We start from the raw sequence: 22,270 nt of genomic DNA on the forward strand, positions 1-22,270 counted from the left end.
GTGCATTGCCACAAAGATCACCTGACTCTCATATTCATTTATTAATCCGCAGTTCACATACATGATTTTCATGTATTCACAGTCATTTAGGCCAAGTAATAAAGCTCACTGTAAGATATGTAACAAAACGAAGGATGCTGTTGATCAAAACTATAACAAAATTCTCGAACGAGTATATTTAAGGTTGGTTCCACCGAATAACTTCTGGAAACATGGATTGCTAGCCAAAGATTAGATTGAAAACTAAACACATGTGATAGAGAGATTTAAAAAGTCATTTGCAGTCCAACGCAGTATTGATAGTATTGAGTTTTTCGTTTCTACAGCTAACTTATCAACCATCATGTACACAATGTTGAGACGACTTAGTTAACCCTTAAACTCCCATAAGTGACCGAGACAGAATTTCTCCCCACTACACCAATACAATATCAAGCAGACAAGTGATGAGAATAAAGAAAATTATTGATTCAATACCAAATTCTCCAAACTAGCATCACAAGAACTATATGGTAGACAGTAACGAGAATTACTAATGAGATCCTAGGAGTTAAAGGGTTAAATCTCTCTCTTCCAAAAATTTTAAATAAATTTTAACCGAACTTAGGACCCAGCAAAACGCATACTGAACCGTTTCCAATTTAGCCTCAGCTAATCTAAACGTTGATTCTTATTTACGGTGTTAAAAAACCTAATTGCTAACACCTGGAAATTTTTTTTTTTTTACGGAATACGGTTATACAAATAAATTTTCGAGATCATTCGAACGTCCAAACGACACTTATTAAGTAAAAGTTCGTTTATTTAAGCAGCACGATATGTTTTCTTAGCCTCCTGTACGAATATATACATCTTAAATCGATGAAAGCAATTTTCTGTTTTAGCAGTTTAGTTTTTAGCTATTACCGTGATTTTCTACGGCTTTTTTTTTCAATTACCTATTCCTCAAAGAAGTTAGTAGTTTCGTACCACCCTTAGACAGATTTCGAACCTAGGTATTGTTTAATGTTTTCCAAGTAAAAGTAATAATGTCAGTTCCCTTATTTTCAAATCGAAGTTTTCTTTGTACGAGACAACTGCTCGAGGAAGACTAAAACTCAGTATTTTCCTTAAATGTCATGTGACCGCGAGATTAGGACGCGTTCAAGATGGCTGCTCATGAACCTCTAACGTTAGCTCGAGGTAAATATTTCTTGGACACTTCTTAACGCAAAACCATTTTCAATTTCAGACGATGACTTGACTTAACAGAATCTTGCTTGAGCAACTGTATTATGCACTGAGATCGAATGCCATCTTAATACACATTCCATTTATTTTTTTTTGCTCGCCTTATTATAACCTTCGATTTCATAACTTCAATAGCAGTCGTAAGGTTTGTGTTTCGACTATATTTGGTGGTATTAGATTTACTTGAATAAGTAGAAAATGTACTTTTTCCATGATGTATCCCAATGCGGTTCACTCTATGCTTCGTTGAGGAGAAAAACGCTCTAAAATTCGAAATCTTTGTGTTGTTATTGTTGAAAACATCTCTGGATTGTCGTCCTTAGTATGCCCTTCCGTCACGAGCTTGCCTGTATAGTTGAGATATTTTGATAGGTTGTGTCTATACTGGCCTATCGTTCATTAAAATGGGTGTGGAGCGTATTTCCCACTATAGAAAAGTCTTTATGAATTGATCATATGGGGAGGCAATTTCGTCGTAATTGTACTAGTTTTTCTTTAAGGCCTAAATATTACAGGGCAGAGATTCGCAATTTAGTCAACTGTAAATTTTTCAGGTCTTGTATGATTTTAAGGAAAACCATGATGTAGCATGTGTAAATCTATGCTGAGAAAAGTTTTAAAACCAATTAAGGAGCTCTTTTCTCTACCTGTAGATGTTAATCGTGCCATTGAGCTGATTGAAAAGCTACGCTCTAGTAAGTAACATTTTTATTTGTAAATACCAGCTTTGTTGATAGTGGTAAAACATGTGTTATGGTGTGTAATACTATTTACTCTGTTACTAAAATCATTGTGTTCCAGGTGGTGATATTCCTCCAAAGAAACTTGAAGCTTTGCAAAAAGTTCTTCAGAGTGAATTTTGTAATGCCATCCGTGAGGTAAGCCAAATGTTGTGGACTCACTATGCTCAGTTAAGTGAGTCCACAAAAAATTTTGACCACTGTGGTAATGAATGTTGTTGTTGATAAGAGGACAGACCATGCTAAACCACTGCTGATTTGTTTTTTTCTGGCAATATAGAAGTCAAATAAAACGATTCTTTCAGTGCACAACCATAGTGTAACACATAAACGTGAGCAGCTCTGTACTTTAATTGGCAATGGCAAATTGGCCAGTTAGATTGCAAAATTACCTCCCATTGTGGTAAAATCTTTTGTTCCCAAGAATTTAGCAAGTGTTAGCAGCAGGCCATGTCATGTTGAAATTCAACTCCTGATAAGGCAGTTTCCAATAAGCATGTATAGACATATACTATTTCAATGACAATTTACCTTCCTTTATTGTGTTTTCAGGTGTATGAACATGTTTATGAGACTGTTGAAATCCAAGGCAATCCTGAAGTGAGAGCTCAGGCCACAGCTAAGGTGATTAAACATGCTACATCTTTTTTTTTTAATTTCCTTGAGTTCTCTTCCCAACCTTAGCTATTCAACCTTTCAGGTCCCAAAATCCAATGAATATTTCTCACTTCTTACTGCCATACAGTTCCTTGTGAATTAGTTAGGAGAATTAAGTGATAGAGCAACATATTACCCTGTTGCTGATAAGCTTTTCTCTTCTTCTTACCTTACTTGTCTGCAAAACTTCTTCTTCTTACCTGTTTGCAAAACTAAATGCATATGCAGACAACCATCAGATTTATTTATCTAACCTAGACCACTTGCACTGGAAGAATGCATTTGTCAAGAAGTTAATGTCACAAATCAGTGGTATAAAAACAATGATATGATTGTTAACAAGAAAAAGCACCAAGCTCTAATCCTGGGAGAAACTGAGCACAATTTTTGTTTCCCAGTAAATAAGTCAATAGATATATTTGGGATGACAGTAGATAATAGGCTCTCTTTTGATAATCACATATCAGTTATCTATAAGAAAATAAATAATCAATTTAATGTAATGCTTAGATTTCGGAAACTTATTAATAAGGAGATGCTATTGAAGATTTATAAAGCCTTTATTTTGCCGCATTTTACTGCTGTTCTTCTGTTTGGCCTTTCTGTGGTACATGCAATGCCGACAAAGTAGATAATCTAAATAAGTGCATTTTTAGGTTTATACTACAGGACTACAGCTTTCCATATGACATTTTACCGAGCAAAGTTAACGTAAAATCTCTGTTCATCAGACGCCTCCAGAACTTCATGATCACATTATATTAGAGTCTGCTCTTTACAAATTATCCGGGTTATTTAAAAGATATGTTCACCATATGCTCTTCATCCTACAATTTGTGCAGAAATCTTCCCAACCCAAAAACAAAGACTTATGGTCTGCATTCTTTTCATACTTAGCTAGCAAAATATAGAACTCTCTCCCAGACACTTACAAAACATTAAATTTTCAAGAATTCAAGCAGGAGATCCTCAGATATGAAGCTTTTCCACAGTAGATCTACAAGTTATATGTCCCTCTGCATACATAATGTTGTATATGGTTTATTTTTTAATAATATTGGAATTGTAATATAGCATATTTTGTTTTATTTTAGCTTATTTTCTCAAAGAAATTAGCTCTACAGCTACACTGTGAATTTTGAGCATAAATAAAGTATATGTATGTATAAAGTATGTAAGAGAACATGTTAGAAGAAGTGAAACTGTTGTGGTCAACTTTACTAAAAAATTGAAAATACCATCAGGATGTTGGCTGTTTTGGCATTTTAAGTTCATGTCAGCATGAGGACTCGCATAATTAATAACTTATGAATTATTGTGAAGTATATATTAGTTTTTTTTTTCATACAATCACATGATTAAATCCTTCACTTCAACATTTTGTCAACATATTTTCTGTTGTCAACTTTATCAAACTTCTTCTTAGCAAATTTTGAATGCAGTGGTGTTTATTTGTAGGCCACGATTGCTGCTTTTGCTGCAAGTGAAGGTCACGCACATCCCCGTGTGGTTGAACTTCCCAAGGTAAGCAGAAACATTACAATAAATGTAACAGTAATACAATAGAAATTATTTAACCCTTTAACCCCTGAGAGTAATAAGCATCAAATTTCTCCCAACAGTACCACTCTTTAACCCTTTCACTCCCAAGAGTGCCATATGGCACTTTGGCGTGACCGTCACGTTTTCCCAAGAGTGCCATATGGCACTCTGAAAATGCATTTGTATTAACCAATCCTAACGTGTGATATAAATGAGAAAAAGCCCTTCTTTGTCTTTTAGCCAATAGGAGATATCCTTATGTTTCGTTTGACACAAAACACGAGGTAGGTTCCTATAGAAATATTTTTCACAATCGACCATCGAAAGTGAGTAAGCGAATTTCCGTAACCTTGCGTTATTATGGCGTCCGATTCTGAAGGAGATGAATTTTTAGGCTTCGAAACTGAAGAAGTAGAAAGGGCAAGAGCTTTGCGAAGGCAATTAAGCGATGAATCTGATATTTCAGTTTCTGAGAGCGAAAGCGAGAGCAGCAGTGAGAGCGAAAGCGAAGAGGATATCGACGAACGCTGGACGATAGATAACTCGCCTGTCCATGTTGAAGAATTTGTCGAACGCACTGGTCCGACTTCACGAGTTCCAGAAGATGGAACAGCTTTGGATTTCTTTCTCCTTCTTTGGCCAGAAGATCTGTTCGAAAAAATTGTGGAGGAAACCAACCGTCATGCCGAACAGTGCATTCAAACGAAACCAGACCCGAGGTGGCACCCAACAACATGCGAAGAAATGCGTGCATTCTTCGCGTTGAATGTTTTGTTTGGAATAAAGTCCTTGCCGGAAACAAGAATGTACTGGTCGAAAGACAACTTTATTGGTGTTCCAACCATTCAAAAAGTAATGCCGAGGAATCGCTTTGAGAAGATTCGACAATATCTTTGTTTAAACAATCGTTTAAACATGTTACCGCGAGATAACCCTGCCTATGACAAGCTCTTCAAAGTGCGTCCTTTGTTGGATAGACTAGCCAACACATTCCACGAAGAATATCGCCCATCAAAGTTTGTATCAATTGATGAAGGAATGGTCAAGTACAAAGGAAGACTTGGCTTCAAACAGTACATGCCCATGAAGCCCGTGAAACGGGGCATTAAAGTATGGGTGCGTGCTGATGCAACGAATGGTTTTGTGAGCGCCATGCAAGTCTACACAGGCAAAAAAGATGGTGGCCAGCCTGAACACGGTCTTGGACATCGTGTTGTTTGCGACCTTGTCAACGATCTGAAGGGGAAAAATTATCACATCTTTTGTGATAATTTTTTCACTTCAGTTCGACTGGCTGAAGATTTACTGTCCAACAAACTCTATCTTTGTGGAACAACACGTGCCAATAGAACTGACTTTCCCAAAGATTTAAAAGCTAAGAAGCCCGAGGTGAAAGCGCTCCGTCGTGGCGAATCTCTCTTTCGTCGGAAAGGGAACATTGTCGCATCCGTTTGGAAAGACAAAAAAGCCGTGGCTTTCATAAGTACTCAATGCAATGCAAGGGGAAACGAAACTGTTCGCGGAAAGCAGAAGGATGGAACTTACATCGAAGTTCCTTCTCTCCCAGTGGTAAAACTCTACAACCAGTACATGGGAGGAGTAGATCATAGCGATCAGATGCGGCAATATTACGATACTTCAAGACGAGCAAATAAATGGTGGCGGTATCTGTTGTGGTTTTGTCTAGATGTAAGCATTGTGAATGCACATATTTTAATGCAAATTGCGGATAACCATCCGAACTTCACGCAACTTCAGTTTCGCATCGAAATGGTGAAGATGCTGATCGGCGACTTCTCATCCCGTCAACATGCCGTTCAAGAAGGAACTGTTCAGACTGGACATTGGCCCGTAAAAATGAGCAAGGGAAGGTGCAAGAGATGCTTGAAAAGAAAAAAGACAACGTTCTGTCGAATGGGATGCGATTCATGTGGCGAGAGGTTCTGCTTGGACTGTTTCAAAAATCATAACACCGAAGCCTGACGTGGCGCGAAATTCAAACGTCTCGAACAATGAACGCTCTTTTGTCTCGGTTAAAAAAAACACTTTAGAAGACATACCAGTAATTTTGTTTGTGTTCTTTTGAAATTTATAATTTTCGCTGTAAATATTTCCGTAAAATATTTTTGCTTTACCTACCTTATATCGAGAAATTACCTTGTGAAACAACATATATGCTTTCATTCATTAAATCAAAATGGTGTGATGAACAGTTTTGCGTGTTGCATGATTTTGAGGTTTGTTTTGTCAGCTTATTTTCTCATATTGAAGATGTTACCCATCTTAAATGAAAACTTCAATCTCTGTAGAATAAACTTTCTCTGCATTGGTGAGTCTAAAATTGCCTGGTTCACTCACTATTTTGCTATAGTTGTATGGCACCTCAAATTTGCCTTTCAGTAGTCACCATGATACCCGAACCCCATGGGCAATTAGGGCATTTACCTAGATAGGCACCCTTGGGAGTGAGAGGGTTAATTAAACATCAAGGTCATGAGAATAAAGGAAATGACTAAAACCCAAAAAGCTCTTGATTGTTAGCCAAATTCTCCTTCTGACTACCATGGGAAATGTATAGAGAACAGAATGGAGAACTTGCAGACTGATGTTAGGGTGTAAAGGGTTAAGAAGCCTAAATTGTAAGGTTACAAGGAAAATATTTCATCAGTGGTTTTGGTTCAGCAAGATCTTCCTGTGCTCAATGGCATGATTGTAATTTGGTGAATTCAGAAATATTTCCACTTTTTCAATATCCAACTGACATGTTTATTTGTGTTCCAATTAACAAATAGATTCCAAGTTGCCGTGCGTCTGTTCAGTAATAGATCGCAGAGGATGTCAAAATGTGGTAAGAACTAAAAAGTGGCACGTGAGCCGCAGCATAGTGTGCCACTGATGTTCTTACCGCATTTTGATGTCCTCTGTGATCTATTACTGAACAGACGCATGGCAACGTGGAATCTATTTGTTTTATATAATAAAGAATTAAAAAAAGTTTAAATAATGACATCATCAGAATGCATGCATAACTGAGCTTATTATATAATATTTTATAGTAATGTTCTGTTGATGCTGCATGTTTCCTTTCAGAATGAAGAAGGGCTTGGCTTTAATGTGATGGGTGGGAGAGAACAGAATTCTCCCATTTATATCTCTCGTATTATCCCAGGTGGTGTGGCTGACAGGTGTGTTGATAACTTCTTAAAACCCTCTTGATTGGGAAGTGTTCAACTCGTCAACTCGTGGTGCTGGGTTGGGGGGGGGTGTTACTAGATAATTTGGTCACCAACTGAGTTGATATGAAGTAGGCACAGTAAAGAGTTTCTTAACTGATGTTTTGAGCATCAGCCCTTTATCAGAATAGATAGACAAATTGAGGGTTGTTTGGTATGAATAATTCCATCTCTTTGCATTTGTTATGGTTCAAATTATTTTTTTGGTTTCATTTTTTTTGAACCAGTTTAATTTTTTTCAAACTAGCTTAAAATTTCTAAACTAGGTTAAAATTTTTTAAACTGGGTTGAAATTTTCAAACTGGGTTGTTTTAAATTGTTGAAATACTCTTGGTTTGGTTAGCTGTTTTCCCTCCATTCTCAATGTTCCCATCCCAAACAAGGTACACATAATGGAATTTAAAGAGAGATAATTCTTGTTATATCATTGTAGGAATGGTAGCTTGAAGCGTGGGGATCAGTTGCTCTCAGTCAATGGAGTGGTGAGAAAATTTTTCGATTGTTTGTTACTACCAAAAGCCTTTCTTTTATAACCTGTCGAGTGGAAGTGAGTCACTGGAAATTCAGTATTGATATTTAATCCTCTAACTGGCATGAGTGACCTAGATAGAATTTCTCGTTACAAAATTGATACAATATCCAGCAGGCAAGTGATGAGAAGAAGAAAAATATAAATCAGGGGATTATAAGTTGATCCAATACCCAATTCTCTGAACTTATGTGGTATGAATTAAATGGCAGACAGTAAGGAGAATTTCTAATGCAATCTTGGGGGTAAAAGTGTTAAATTTAGTACCTCTCTTGGATGAAATAGATAGTTATTGCTGTCCTTGTCATTTTTTTCCTTCACCATTGTCATTGTTTAAAACCTTACTCAATAAGCAAGTTAGTGAGATGATTTATTGGGGTTTGTTAATCCATTCACTGTTATGCAGTGAGTCTTACACAAAAACATTAGTATATGAGATGATTCGTGAATCAGAGATCACAATCTATCTTTAGCCAAAAGTTGACATGGAATTTATATATTGGCACTGGATTAATGAGCTTGACTTAACTTTGTTATTTTTCAGAGTGTTGAAGGAGAAAATCATGAGAAAGCTGTTGACCTTTTGAAAGCAGCTGAAGGTAGGTTGAATAAAACTCTGGCACAAAAAGCTTGAAGAGTGAAAGCGAATGAAAGCATTCTTTTTATGTAAATAAATTTTTTTTTCCATTGTTCCATAGGAAGTGTCTGTCTAGTTGTGAAGTATACACCAAAACGTGAGTGGTTTGAAAATTTTTTTTTTTCGTTGTCTTTGCTTCATTTGTGAATGTAGCAACTATGAAATAGAACTGGTTTCAAAGACAACAACCAAGAGCAAAATTAAACAGAAACTAACTCATTAGGTCAACTAAATTGATTCCAAGTCTATGATACTTTCTAGGATGACAACAAACACATGACTGTATAGCCCCATTGTAACTTTTTAAGTGTGTTGAAGTTTCCCCCTCAAATGTGAATGAGTGATTTCATCTTTGAAGCTAGTGAATAATATATTCAAGTGAAACTCTTGTGATTAATTTGGTTTTTCAGTGCTGGAGGAAATGGAGGCCAAATTTGATAGACAGCGTGGGTCTCGTAGGCGCTGGTTAGTAATCAAATTAGATGATGCACCTTGTTTTAAACCTGTCTTTAAAAATTGAAAGGTCTATAAACACTGTGTTTTGGTCAGGCTTTTGTGCTACGTAAAACTAAGTTTTGTCTCTAAGCAATCTTAAAAATTTTTAACTCTGCATTCATGAACACTTGTAACTCTTAATTCCCAGAAGTAATCAACATACAACTTCTCCCTATAATATACATACATCATCTAGCAAAAAGGTAATGAGAATGCTCAAACTTGTCAGGTAGGACTTGTGATCTCACAAAATTTTGGTTACCAATTGGCAAGGAAATGTGTAGCAGCTAGAGGGGAGAATTAACAATTAGATCATGGGAGTTAAAGGGCTTAGAGCTGGGTATCTCATATTTCTGAGACTAGAGCCCTCAGTTTTCCATTAATTCTTCTTAGAGCACTGCTATGTTTGTGTGTGTTAAATTATGGGTTCCTTTTTTTCTTCATGAGTTGGGTCTTCCTAAAATAATTTACTGAATATTCCTTGATGTCTATCAAGAGCTGAAATGATTTCAGGAACTATCACTCCTGCATGGAGTCTGGACAAAACTTGTCACACACATTGTCTAGCTTTAGGTAAAAGGAGACATGGGTATAGGCTGACATATTGTCATGGCAACCCATAAAATACTTTAGGGAATGCAAAGGATCATTCAATGCTAAATTTACTTTTTATCTAGTGGAGGTTTCATGTATGAAGTATTGTTTTAAATTCACAATGGCAGATTTTCCAGCTATGTCAACTTCATGTCCTTTGCAATCACTTACACCTAAGTGTTCCACTTGCTGAGTTGTGCTTTACAACTTGCAGTCTTGTTTTGTCATTTTTCTTACAAATTAACTGCATGAGATCAAGTCAAAACACCTTTGTTTTGAATACTTTGCCATTTTCTGTTTCAGATTTGTGAGGGTGGAGATGTTAAAATTCCTTGAAGCAAGAGTTAGTCTGACCAACTCGAGGAACAGACAGCATTGTACATGACAGCCATGTACTCCAATACTCTTAACAGTGTTTTCATTTACAAAGCATTTTTGTCATTGTGAAGAGACAGTTTATTTGTCGGTTTTTATTTCTTTTTATCCTCCTAGTATTTTAGTGGAATTATTTGTACTTCAAAACAGAATTTCTCAAGAAATTTTGCAAATTTAGTGCTGGCTTTTGCTTGAATTATATAGTAATCAACAACTTTGTAGGCATTGTTGGCAAAGGACACTGCTAACTCTGTAATTCAAAACCAGTAAACTTATAGTCAATTTTTGAAATTTGTGTCTTCTTCTCTGTTTTCTTTAAGAACTTAAGTTATATTGGGAAGGTGGATTGATCTAATCAAGGAGCTTATGGGTTCTGTTTATACCAACATCTTCAAAACCATACTACAGTGGAACCCTGCCTCATGGTGACTTTGGTTTAAATACAGTCACCTTGTTATTACAGCTACTTTTCTCTGGCCCTGCAAAAACAGCAATAAATTTTTGTTTAATAACTCCTTGTTAATGTGGTCACCCTTTCATACAGCCAACAGCCACATTTTGTCATCCTTTATCATTTCACCCTGTAAGTATGGCCACTACCACTAGGAAACCAAGAGGCCTGTATATCTCAAATAAAGAGTTTTCTTAATGTCACATGAGAAGGCTACCATACACTTGAAATGCATCTGTGGCAGTTAATGGCAGATTCTCAAAGGTGTTACACTTATTCTCTGAAGTTTCAAGTATTTTCTAAAATTACTGTTTGCGTATCTACATTATTCTGGTTGTTCAGTTAAGAGAACAGATTTTCAGCTGGTGTGAATGCCATGCCTTTTTCAATATGGCCCTAAGCTCATGAAATTTGACCCTGCCCTAGTGATATGGCCATTTACAACCTATTTATTTAGGCCTACTTGTGACCATATTAACATGGTACCACTGTTGTTCTTTTCCAGCCAAAAACTCAACCACAAGTAAATGATGAAATAAAATGTTTTGAAAGTCATGTTTTTGTTTTCGTAACTGTATTAAGTGTTGGAGTATTTTAGAGACTCTAGACCTCCCAGGTTAACTGTGCAGTGAAACAACAATAGGAGTGACACCAAAAACTGGGTCTACAAGCTCCCTTAGGAGCCAATAGCATAAATCTGAGTGCTCAGAAAAAGAGTTAATGCTTGGAACACCAGCTTTACAAACTCTTCATGGTGGTGAGTTTGCACTTTCAACTTGGTTGATAAAACACCTCTTAGGAATTGCTCCATGAAGTAACCTATGAAGGCCTCAACCAATTAACCTTCAAACTAATATTAAAAGAAAAACTAAATTATAATAAAAGAAAAACATTTCACCAGTGAATATTTAATTTGTATGTAATGTGGAAGACTAGCCATTGTCAGCCACTTTCCTTTGTACAGGCTAAAACAGTTTTCTTGAAGAAATAAAGTGAGTGTCTTCTTTTAAACCTCCTACAGAAAGGCCCAAGAAGCTAAATACACAGGGCCTAGTTGTATATAGGGCGGATAATGCTATCCAACGGATAAATCGCTATTCAGCAGACAAGTGAGAGGAAAACGTTTAGTGTTATCCACTGGATAGAGATTTATCCAGAGGATAGTGTTATCCAACCTTTGAATAACTGGGGCCAGATTTATGTACTTTTGTACCTCTCTTGAGAAAAGGCCTTTAAATACCATAGCATGCTTTCCCAACCAAAACAACACCACACTGATATCAATACCAAAGTCAAGTTTAATTTAACCTTGGCTGTTTGAAATTTGACAACTAGTGGATTATCTAATAATGCATCTGTAGGTTAACTACACATGTTGATAACTAAGGGCATTATTTTGGGTAGCCTGAATTACAATATTTGTAACCTATCTTAAACTCCTGGATTTCAAGATATCTTCTGTATAGGTAAGTAAAATTAAAAAAAGTCTATTAGATAAAATATCTTGTCATTAAATTCTGAACTTTATCCTCCACCTCTGAAGAGAGCAACAAGCCTTTCCTGACTTGTTAACTTTTTCAATTTCTCTGAATACAATTTGCTCTAATGTAAATTAAAGTTCCTTCTTTTGGGAAAATATGTTCTTCTCGAAAGATGTTTGTACTTAACAGTGATTATTTCATGCTGTTTGAAAACTTGGTAGAAAACTTCCAGAAAATCCAACACAAGACTTTTCAAGCAGTTAACAACACATTGCCACATAATTTTATCAAGAAGACCATTCCCCATGTAAGAATGACTAGTAATGTATCTTTGTCTAACACACCAGTAGGGAAGAAAGTTGTCGATCCCTCCTAAAGAAAATTAGTCTGCATAAGAGTTTAGTTATGTCTTTCTGTAGTTGCCTGGTAACTAGACTTCTCGTCTGCCTAGCCCTAATAAAATGACAAAAAAACTAGTTTCCACACTCTTCAACTAATTTTATTTCTTTGATTTCTTCTTGAGTTTATCTCTCATTTCCTTTAGCTCTGCCAATTCCTTCAACTGCTCAATTTCATCTTCCAGGCGAGCTATCTTGGCACTGGTGAAACAAGAAACAGAAACATTTACATGAGATTTTTAACAACCCATGAAAGATGCATCATTCAACCAAACAAAGATAAAGGTCAAATGGCCTTCAGGAAAAAAAAGGATGCAAAAAAAGAGATGCAATTTTAAAGGTGCTGGGAGGCTAGACAAATAAGGGACCTTAAACAGTAAGGACGACAACCTAGAAGAGGATGTTGATAAAAAAAATATTTCAATTTTCTGTAAGAATTTTGCAAATGGTACATGAGCAGCATTGAGTTCAAAATGGAAACTTAAAGAAATTTTTGTAGTGGTCTCCATTCTTATACTGTGCAAATTTTGGTGATTTCACATTGTTGTTTTGCAGAGGATGGCTTAGAGATGTCCAAGAAAGGAGATATTCTTCTTCTCTTTAGATTTTTAGCTTTTCTGCATTCTCCACCATAGCAGTCATGGTTTGCTTACAGTCCTAAATATAACTGGTGATGTAACAAGATGGTTAAACCAGAAACAGACCAGCAGCTAAAAAACAAAAGCTGCATACAGTGGGAGTAACAACTCTCAGTTCCCTTGTCCTCCCGAAACAACTCTTTCCCATACTGCCCTTCCCCTAACAATGTGTCCAGAATTTAACTTCTTTAATCAGGGAATATCACATTAACAATAACTCCCACGATGAGAGTTTATGATTGCAACAATCTCCTATGTTTACCTCTTATGTTCTTCCTTTTCTATTTGTGAATAACTGCTTTCCATATAAGACAAATCATCATCTTCGTCATTGAATCTGCGGGAAAGATTACATTCAAGCAAGTTACAATTAGAATATCTAGACTTTTGGATAGCGGGTCTTTGACTAGACTGTCTGAGCACTGGTACAATAACTTATTATCATTCACTGAAAGGCTTCATGAAAAAAATCTTAGGGTAGTTGGTTAGTTTAAATTTCATAAAAATAAAGTTGTATTCTGCAAACTAGATTGTCCGCAGTTGCCTGTTTCTAAAATATATGTCACATACAGATCCACCACGCTTATGACTGCTAATGTTCTAGATGACACTGTTGCAAAGCTATCACTTGTGATAGATATGAATGCCCTAGATGCTGCCACCTTGACAACATTAGTCAGTTGATATAAATGTCTGTTGTAATTTAACCCTAGCATCCAGTTCCTCCTCACTCTACCATCTCTGAATGACACATGAAGGTCACAAGAATAAAGGAAATGATCATCAACTAATTTAAGTAGCTCTTGATAGTTAAAGAAATTCTCCTGGTCAGTACTAAAGGAAATATAACTGCAAGAGAGTGGAGAATATGGATACTGATGGTAAGGTGTAAATCAGTCTGTAAAAGAGATACAAACCTTGATCTGTCATAACCAAAAATTTCCTTTATATACTTAGAGACATCAGCAGGGTCATCGACATCTTCATCATCAATGAAATCATCCATCTCATCCATATAAGGATTCCTTTTCCTTTTTAGCAGCATTCTTTCCTTTTGACGGTAAAGTTGTCTTTCTTTCACTAACTGTCTTTCCACACTTGGACTAATATGTTTTGAGTTACTTGGTATTGGTGCAATTGTAGAGTTTTTTTTACTGACCAGATGCTCTTTACTTCTGCTCAATAACCCTAAAGATTGCTTTGAGTCCTGCTTTTCTTTCATTCTCAAACTCTGTGTTGAAGATGATGGTTTAGCTTTGACCCTGCTATCATTTGTAGCCAGTTTTGATGATGTCTTAGAATCCCTAGTTGGAACTGTTTTTGGGTGCTTTGTTCTCTTATCCTGTACTGGATTGGTAAATTTGTCTTCTAAACTTTCCTTTTTGACATGATTGCTTTCCTTGTCACTTTCCTTTTTCTTTGCACTGCTAACATTTTGTACTGATGATTTTAAAAGGGAACTCCCGTTCTTATTGCGCTCAGCAGCAGCCAATAAATCTTTAAAACTAAGAGGTGCACCTTTCTTTGCAGAAGATGACTTTGACTTTGTAACACCATTTTTGCCATCAGCTTCCCGAGATGGTCTAGTTCTGTCGCGATCAGTGTTCTTTGAAGATGAAACCTGGAGCTTTTTAGATGCTCTTTGATCTGAGTTTTTTTGTTTTTCATTCAACATTCTGGTTGATTGTTTTCCATTTATCACATCTGTCTTTGATGGTTTTTTTTGTCCTTCCTGTGATGATACTCCACCCTTAGTAACTTTTGAAGACTCTGTTCTTTTAACACCTAGGGACTGGGCTAAACGTTCCTCAATCCTTGCTCGTCTTGCTGCCTCTTCCTCAGCTAAATAAAAAAAGAAAAAAATTAATTAAGGGGGGTAAGTTTCTAAAACAAAATGTAGTGCTGTGTTGCTGGGAGAGTATAACAAGACAATTTGGTTCTATCAACTCAGTTGATGAAGTCAACTTCTTTCACCCAACCAACCAAAAATATTAACCAAGAATAAACCCTGAAATCACACAGTTTAAAACCTGAAATGTGGAGTAAACCTCTTCCAGTACAGAGAAGAAGTAGGAGACGGAAGTCTACTGCTAACTGTTATTCTGGACTATGTCACGAAAAGTAACTTTGAGTGTATCCTGCTCCCCAATGATGGAACATGGTCTCCTTATAGTTTATCCTCACCCTCACACCCCAAATACCTCTAAGGTATTTTATTGTTTTGTTCCCTGTTACTTGATGAACTTTTAAAAGCCAGTATCAATCAGCATTCCTACCTGCCTTCTTTTTTTTCTCCATCTCTCTCTTTGCAAGAAAAGCTTGAACAGCAGCTTGTGAGACACCTTCTTTTGATCCACCATTAGAATGCCTGGGTATCACTTCTTTTGTGTCTTTCTATTTATTCAATACAATTTTAAACAATGAATGTTCAATGAATGGATGTTTCACAAAGTAACAGAAATGGTTAGCCACTACTTAGTAAGCTTATATTGTAGAGCACCAGATTGCAGTGTAAAAGGTTGAAGGTTCAAGCCCCAGACCAGCCAACACTCAGGGAATGTGCTACCTTTGCTATGATGGCTGCAATTGGTTAGACATTTTAGTATTCTTGGATAAGGATAATAAAACATTGGCATTGTCTCCTACATCTTTTCTGTACTGGTTAGCAGGGGACATTCAAAAACCCAGCCACTTCTTACAAAGAGTAGGGAATGCAGCTTCTGTGCACTGTGGTCTAGACTAAATTGTTTATACAGGCCCCTATTTAAACCAATTTTAAGCTGAACAGGCCAGCCTGTGTAAATATTGCCCATGAATACATAAGAAGTAAATAAACACAGAAATGATGACTTAGAGATAAGAATATTCTAAACTCCAGTCTACAGGTCATCTCTGACTTGGGTGACCAACCACAGACATGTTTTAAGACAAGGACAGCAACAAACAAATGAGAGTAATTTTCCCTGCCCTTACTGTACATTATTTATTGCTATGATTAAGTCTGAAATGCTAAAACTGGTAAGAGCTTTGCAGTTCTATTTAGCTCATACACCTTTTTCTCTCATAGTGCATACTATGAAAGAACTACCACAGTGTATCTCTTTGAGTGAGTTACTGATATAGCTAAACTAATTTTTACTCATAAAATAAATTTCATATTATGTACTACCTGCTTTTCTGCACGACTTTTATTTTGAGAGGCCAAGTTCATCAGTTGTTTGAAATCCATGCTTTAGTGAAGGAAAATAATTCACAAAGTTAATCTCACAAAGTTAAAACTACTACTATAAGTGATTATCTTATAGCTGTTGGGAGAAATGTGAACATAGACAAACAAATATTTCATAATATGTGCTTTTAAATACTTAACCAGGTAAGTGATTGATGTCAATCACTTTGGGGAGTCTGTTTTCAATTTTTCCAACAATCACCTGAGAGTAATTGTGAAGAAAACCTTGCTGTAAAAACCTGTTTGGGAACTAATGGCCAACTGTTAGCCAACAATCAACCAGCAGTTAGCCAACAGTCAGTCAACAGTCTACCAACTGACAACCAACAGTTTTCATTACACTTGTTGGCTGTCAGTCAGTAATATGCCTATGATCTGTCAGTGAATTGTTGATAACAGTATGATCAAATTGCCTTATTAATCATCCAAACTTCAGCAGACATAGATGCCACATAGGAAGGGAAGATGTATTCTTTCAAGTTCCAGCCAAATTTAGCACCAGCATTCTCAAAAGTTACCAAAATTTTAGTTTTTCAAACTGTCCTCTATATTGGAAAAGTTATCTACTTAAATGTATAAATAAAGGTTTGCTAAGCATTGCAAGACAATTTGACATGCTTTGTCTTTCAAGAGATCCTAGCAGGAATGAAGCTGTTCAATTCACTTAACAGTGATTCAATGTATGCAGAGTAAATCCAATTATTAAGAACTAATATAGTGTACGGTCAAAGTTTTGTTGTAGCCATTAATTCTAGGGTATATTGCTATAAAGTACAATTTCAATTTTTGTAACAAACAACTGCCAACCTGTCCATAACCTGTCCACAGCCTAAGAGTTGTATGTGAGTAGTTTTTTGGCTGACATTTGGTAGAAGGAGGCTGTTCTGTAGTAAATAAACTGGTATGTTGCCTGATAATGTCTGTGGTGGAAAAATTATTAAAAAACGTGATATTTGGCCAAGAAGCAAAGCTTCTAGGGCAAATGTGAAATTCTACAGACAATCTCTCAGCCAGGGATATTATCAGCTGACATACCAGCAAGCCAGAAAGGGTTTACTTATTTCATAACCCTCTCATTAATTTTCATATCTAAATTTATAACAAATTTTCCTGACTTTATACTGTACTTAATGGAGCAGCATCAAAAAAGTGAAACTCTAGCACTGCCTTCGTTCGACAGAAACGATTAAAATCTTGGGAACACAAAACTAACTCTGTATAATAATTCAATTTCTTATGTCCCGACTGGCAGACAAAATGAAAGGCCAGTAGTGGATGATACAAGTATGTAAGAATCTGTTCGGGATGCATTTTCAATTAAGAGACTCACTTTTAACTTTCTGGCTAAAATCATTTCTTTTTGAGAAATTTCGAAATCAAACACGTAGACATACTGGTAAAAATGTTATAAGAGTTTACGGAATATGGACCGCATATGGCACCTTTTAAAAGTGCTAATATTCTTCTCATCCCTTCTAGGAAACAATATCGATGTCCTATTGCCTACGTGTAAATTCCCTATTATAAGAACTAGTAGAGAAATTTACGATATGCCAGTATGATATGGAAAATAACAGAAAATTGTAAGACCCTGTCTTACAATGTCTCTTACCTGTTCTTTGCCGAAGTCCTTCAGTTTACAGCTCTTATCTATCTTGTTTATATCACCTTGTAGTCTGTGTTGTTCAGATTGAGAAAATATTTAAGTATTGGTGCTTCCAACTACATAACCCTGAAAGAGGAAGAAGCCAAAGTATAGCAGCTAACTTACTAGACCCCAGTTTACTCGGTTTGGGTGCGATTCCCGATATGCTTTGCGACCCACACGAGGACGAGGCTTACCTTGTTCTGCCCTTAGGCGGGAACATAAATCCGTTATCCGTTATGATTAGGAAACATTCGAGCGAAAAAATTGTAATGAGAACAATTTTGTTTCAATAAGTTTTTTTTTTTATCTAATGTGAAGTTTAAAACTCGGGTCACTTCCTTTTAATGCCGCTGAATTGTTGGGAGGGCCGGAGAGTTTGTCTAAGACTCTGCTGACCTCTATCCAAGACTAAAGCTGATTTTCAAAATATAATCCAATAAATGATTAAATCGTGTTTACCCTCGAAGCTTCATAGATACAGAGAAAATTCTAAAGTTCAAGGTATTCCGGGGACGCAAGGAAAAAAAGAATGAAAGAGATGAACTTAGATTTCGACTTAGCACACGACCAAACAGCTTGTCAAAGCGAACAGATGCGTTTGGATGAAGATAAAAAAATTGTAGTAGAATAACAAGATGTTTGTCAAAAATTTGATACCCTGTGAAGATTTAAGTTTAACTTCCCAGCCCAAACACTTCTCGTTAGACTTAAAGTCGATCGGCAAAACTGTTCTGTGTCCAGATCTTTCCTCCGCTATTTCCTTTTTTATTTCGAACAATATATAAAAATAGTGAGCTAGTGAGCAGCCTAATAGCGTGATAAAAACTCTTGCAGCGTAAGGCATTCTAACAACATCACTGACTTGGAAGGAAATCTCAGAACTTACAGCCGAAGAAAGTGCGTAGTTTGTTGTGTTAAAAAAAAGTTTTTAACCGACGTTGGAGACTTTATCCTTGATCGTTTCGCTTACGCACTACATTTTTTAAAGGGTTATAAAACCAATTATCAGAAATTTACATTTACTGGCGAGGTTGTAAGCTTACATTAGAAGCCATCTCGATTTGCTAAGCGACGAGGTCAATAGAAATTTACACGTCGTCGCTGCCGCTAAGATCAGTTTAGCGAGCAAAATATATGTAATTTGATGTGTTGGTTTATTTATGATCCTGTGTTTGTCAACTTTACCCAGGAGCGAGAGATAAATTAAGGCTTTTGCAAAAGTAGAACACGACCAAACTCACGGGAAGCGAAGAGGACTGACTTCATAAATGTCTTTAAGCATTCCAAGAGTAAACTTTGCACAACATTCACCTGTCACTAACTCGGCAGTTTTTCTCTTGATCAAAGAAATCATTAGGACTCATCCTTTTCTTTGAAATCATTGTGTTCAAAATGGCATTCTTCTTAACGGAAGAAAGGTTTATCACCAAAGCAATTATTTGATGTTTCGCCGCACATGGCCGCGATAAGTATTTTACCAAAATGTTATTGAGAGCTTTTATCGAACCTTTAATTACTGAAAATCTTAGTTAACGACTGTTTATCCTGTAAGGAGACAGCTGTAGCCCATTAATGAGTTAAACACGCCTTCAAGAAGGCTGCCTACCGATCGCGTACAATGCCGTATTCACGTGAATAGAAAAAAGTAGGAAATCTTAATTTTCTAACGAACACTTTCTTCACACCTCTTTGTTTGTCTCTTTTCTTCTAAGCTAGCGTTAACGGCGCCATGCGAAGGCTTTTTTCTTTCAAGCATTCTTTTGACATAGATTTAACGCCCGGCAAATACTTGTTTGGTTGTTTTGTGAGTGGATACCAACTCACATTAAACCCAATGACAGATGTTTTCGGAACAAATATTACATTTGCATAAATGTTTTAATAAACTCGAGTTCCAGATAATAACTTAGAAAATAATACTTTGGGGAAAAGCCACGCAAAACCAAAGAGTTGTAAACAACATAGTACGACTTTCCATAGCGCTAAAACTATCTGATGAATAAGGAAAATTGATGATCAGTAATTCGCAAAAAGAGATAACGAGAAAGAAAGTTCCCGTTAACAGAACAGAGTAGAAGAAAAGGCTATGAACCATAAATCATTCAATTTATATCCTTATTCGCATGTTCCATTCATTATCCATCGTAACATTGTTTTTAAGACCTTTGTGCCTTTTACCCATGTTCAATTAAACTCAGCTCATTATCTAAAGAACCGGCTTAGTTTTAGCATCGTCTCTAATCTTTCTGGCTTGCGAGGATATGATCAGAGAAACTTGATTTAACAACGGGAAATTTTGTCCTACGATGGAGAGACTTGAACAACAGTGAAAATCCTCAATCGAAATTTCGATGCGTCCGAGCTTTGTGAGCGTTTACATGTGTGCAGTTTCAGGAAAGTTATCATGGCTCTGAATGCGGAAATTTTTAAAGAAACCCTTTGTGAAGATCTTCAAAATTTTTATCCTGAGTCAGTGGTCCGTATTTATTCCCGAATCGTACCAGCTGCAGTCATAGGTAACAACAAAACGCGATGATTCTTTTAAGGTACTTTACGAAAAACAACACTACGTTTTTTAAGAGTTTCTTTACTTAAGTGAATGAAAGCTCAAACTCGTTTCATTTGTTTACAAAAAAAAAACTAAATATAAGAGATTTAAACCGGGCTGAAAAGTACATAGTCTCTTTAGTTTCAGCATTTCCATGGGTTTCCCTCGTTCGATGACTCAATATTCATTTGACAAAACGGAGAAAAAAAGTATATCCGCCAGAGCTTAGGATTAATTTGCGCGCTTTGTTTTTGGCGTAAAGAATAAAATACACTTTCTTTCTGCTTTCTCTCTATTCATTTTTTTTTGTGTCCAACGAAGTCTATGAAAAGAAGACAGCATCGACCAAACTACAATGATTCCGGAGATCGGTCCCGCACACTGCTTTCATAATTCTTCTATAACTAAGTCAACTGCGGAATGAGTGACAATGATTCTGCTCCATCAAAATAGAGAAAAGAAATATCAAAGCTAAAAAGCTTGAGTTTTGTTTCTAAAGTCTAACTAATCTGGATTAAGAGATTTCCTATTTTAAAAATCTTCTTCTGTAGACTCGATCTTTCTTTGTGATCTTACTACATCAAAGTAACTGACTGCATCTGTTTCGGTTTACCAAACTTCAAGTCTAACAACAGTAAACGAAGCTTTTAATTTACAAAAAAAAAAAAAAAGATATTCATTTCAAAAGGGCCAAACATCCATGGAAAACTGAAATTATCCAAAATTTCAGCTGCTCTTCTCAAAAAAAAGGTGAAAACACGATAGTTTTTCATCTCTTTGTACTTTGTTCCTCTATTCAATTCTTTAGTTAGCGAGTTATAAACCGAATGGTAATTTTTTTCCTTTGATTTTTTTTGAATGTGTAGCACTTTATATAACTGATTATTATCTTACACCAAAACCCCCGTTAGCGTTGCAGCAAACACTACCCTGTCCATAAAATTAGCGGGTTTCTTTTTCCACCAAATTGCTCTGATAAAGTACGCTCTTCTCAGAATAGGAATAAGGTACTGGTCAACCGTTTTTAATTATTGGCGCATCAATAGCGGTCATATTAGTCAAAACATTGTTAGGGCATGATTTTCCCATTCAAGTCACGTAACGATTAAGGAGCTGTGACACGCTTACAGGTTACACTTAGAAATGAGCTGAAGATCTTATAAAAAAACTTAATTTTAAAAACCGTTGTGTTGTTGTTTTTTTTCCCCGTTAAAGTTATTAATTTACACCTTTTTATGCACCTTACGCCGGATTTTACGACACCAGGACATGATAGCGGTCTAAAATATTTTATCATTTGTTTACTGAACAGTGATATTCCTTTTAGATTTTCACATTTTTTCGAGAATGGTGCTTTCAGAATCTATGGAACATTTTGTGGGAAATTTCTTTCACGCGATTTGCATCAAAATAATTCTGTTTCTTTAATGAACGAGTCGTATTCCAAATTTTTTGTGTTAAAGAGATTTTTTTGATCAATCCGTGCGAATTTCCACCTCTAACAACAAGCCTAGTCATATTAGGCGAGAAAATGATAAAGCCTCATTCTAATTTGTGATTATTATGCAAGAGAAACTGTAATGACTTCTCGGTGTAATTTCACTTTGAAGCCATTACTGCACAATAATCGTTCGACAAGCAATGTCATCAACACACCTTCTTTTCCACGCTTAAAGCAATTCTACCCCTAACCACTGGCTATCGGATTAATTAAAGCAAGAATGAAATAAAAGAGTCTCGAGTGAACAAACTACATATGCTATGCAAATAGCCACTAGGGGTCGATTAATGGTCTCCGAAAAAACTAAACACCAAGATTGGAAATTAAAAGTGAAAACACCTGTT

General features: G+C 36.2%; 2 protein-coding genes across 3 annotated transcripts; one reads left to right on the forward strand and one right to left on the reverse strand.

Moving 5' to 3' along the window:
- Positions 1 to 997: 997 nt before the first annotated feature.
- Positions 998 to 10,323, forward strand: LOC113673125 (protein lin-7 homolog C). The gene is made up of 11 exons (XM_027189491.2): positions 998 to 1,182; positions 1,884 to 1,925; positions 2,032 to 2,108; positions 2,523 to 2,594; positions 4,086 to 4,151; positions 7,260 to 7,354; positions 7,836 to 7,884; positions 8,476 to 8,530; positions 8,630 to 8,665; positions 8,979 to 9,033; positions 9,961 to 10,323. Coding segments are annotated over exons 1-11 (582 nt in total). The 5' UTR covers positions 998 to 1,148; the 3' UTR covers positions 9,962 to 10,323.
- Positions 10,324 to 11,763: 1,440 nt separating this feature from the next.
- LOC113673121 (uncharacterized) lies at positions 11,764 to 18,017 on the reverse strand. 2 transcript variants are annotated; one of them, XM_027189487.2, is made up of 7 exons: positions 17,842 to 18,017; positions 17,037 to 17,149; positions 16,170 to 16,230; positions 15,277 to 15,394; positions 13,918 to 14,842; positions 13,263 to 13,337; positions 11,764 to 12,563 (listed from the first exon to the last, which is right to left on the reverse strand). In XM_027189487.2, exons 2-7 carry the CDS (start codon positions 17,042 to 17,044, stop codon positions 12,464 to 12,466), a joined length of 1,287 nt encoding a protein of 428 aa, XP_027045288.2. In that variant the 5' UTR covers positions 17,045 to 17,149; positions 17,842 to 18,017; the 3' UTR covers positions 11,764 to 12,463. The 2 variants fall into 2 exon arrangements, with proteins under 2 accessions (XP_027045288.2, XP_027045289.2); XM_027189488.2 differs by lacking the exon at positions 17,037 to 17,149.
- Between the last annotated feature and the right edge of the window lie 4,253 nt (positions 18,018 to 22,270).

This window comes from Pocillopora damicornis, chromosome 10 (assembly GCF_964200805.1).
Source record: "Pocillopora damicornis chromosome 10, jaPocDami1.2, whole genome shotgun sequence".
NCBI classification, from domain to species: Eukaryota; Metazoa; Cnidaria; class Anthozoa; order Scleractinia; family Pocilloporidae; genus Pocillopora; species Pocillopora damicornis.

Excerpts from the sequence above, each read along its gene's own strand:
- LOC113673125 (XM_027189491.2), top strand. The coding sequence starts at position 1,149 with ATGGCTGCTCATGAACCTCTAACGTTAGCTCGAG. Across the intron at positions 1,183-1,883 it reads ACCTCTAACGTTAGCTCGAG|ATGTTAATCGTGCCATTGAG; the intron begins GTAAATATTTCT and ends CTCTACCTGTAG. Across the intron at positions 2,109-2,522 it reads TTTGTAATGCCATCCGTGAG|GTGTATGAACATGTTTATGA; the intron begins GTAAGCCAAATG and ends TTGTGTTTTCAG.
- LOC113673121 (XM_027189487.2), bottom strand. Across the intron at positions 14,843-15,276 it reads GGAGAAAAAAAAGAAGGCAG|CTGAGGAAGAGGCAGCAAGA; the intron begins GTAGGAATGCTG and ends TTTTTTATTTAG. Across the intron at positions 13,338-13,917 it reads TTTGGTTATGACAGATCAAG|ATTCAATGACGAAGATGATG; the intron begins GTTTGTATCTCT and ends TCTTTCCCGCAG.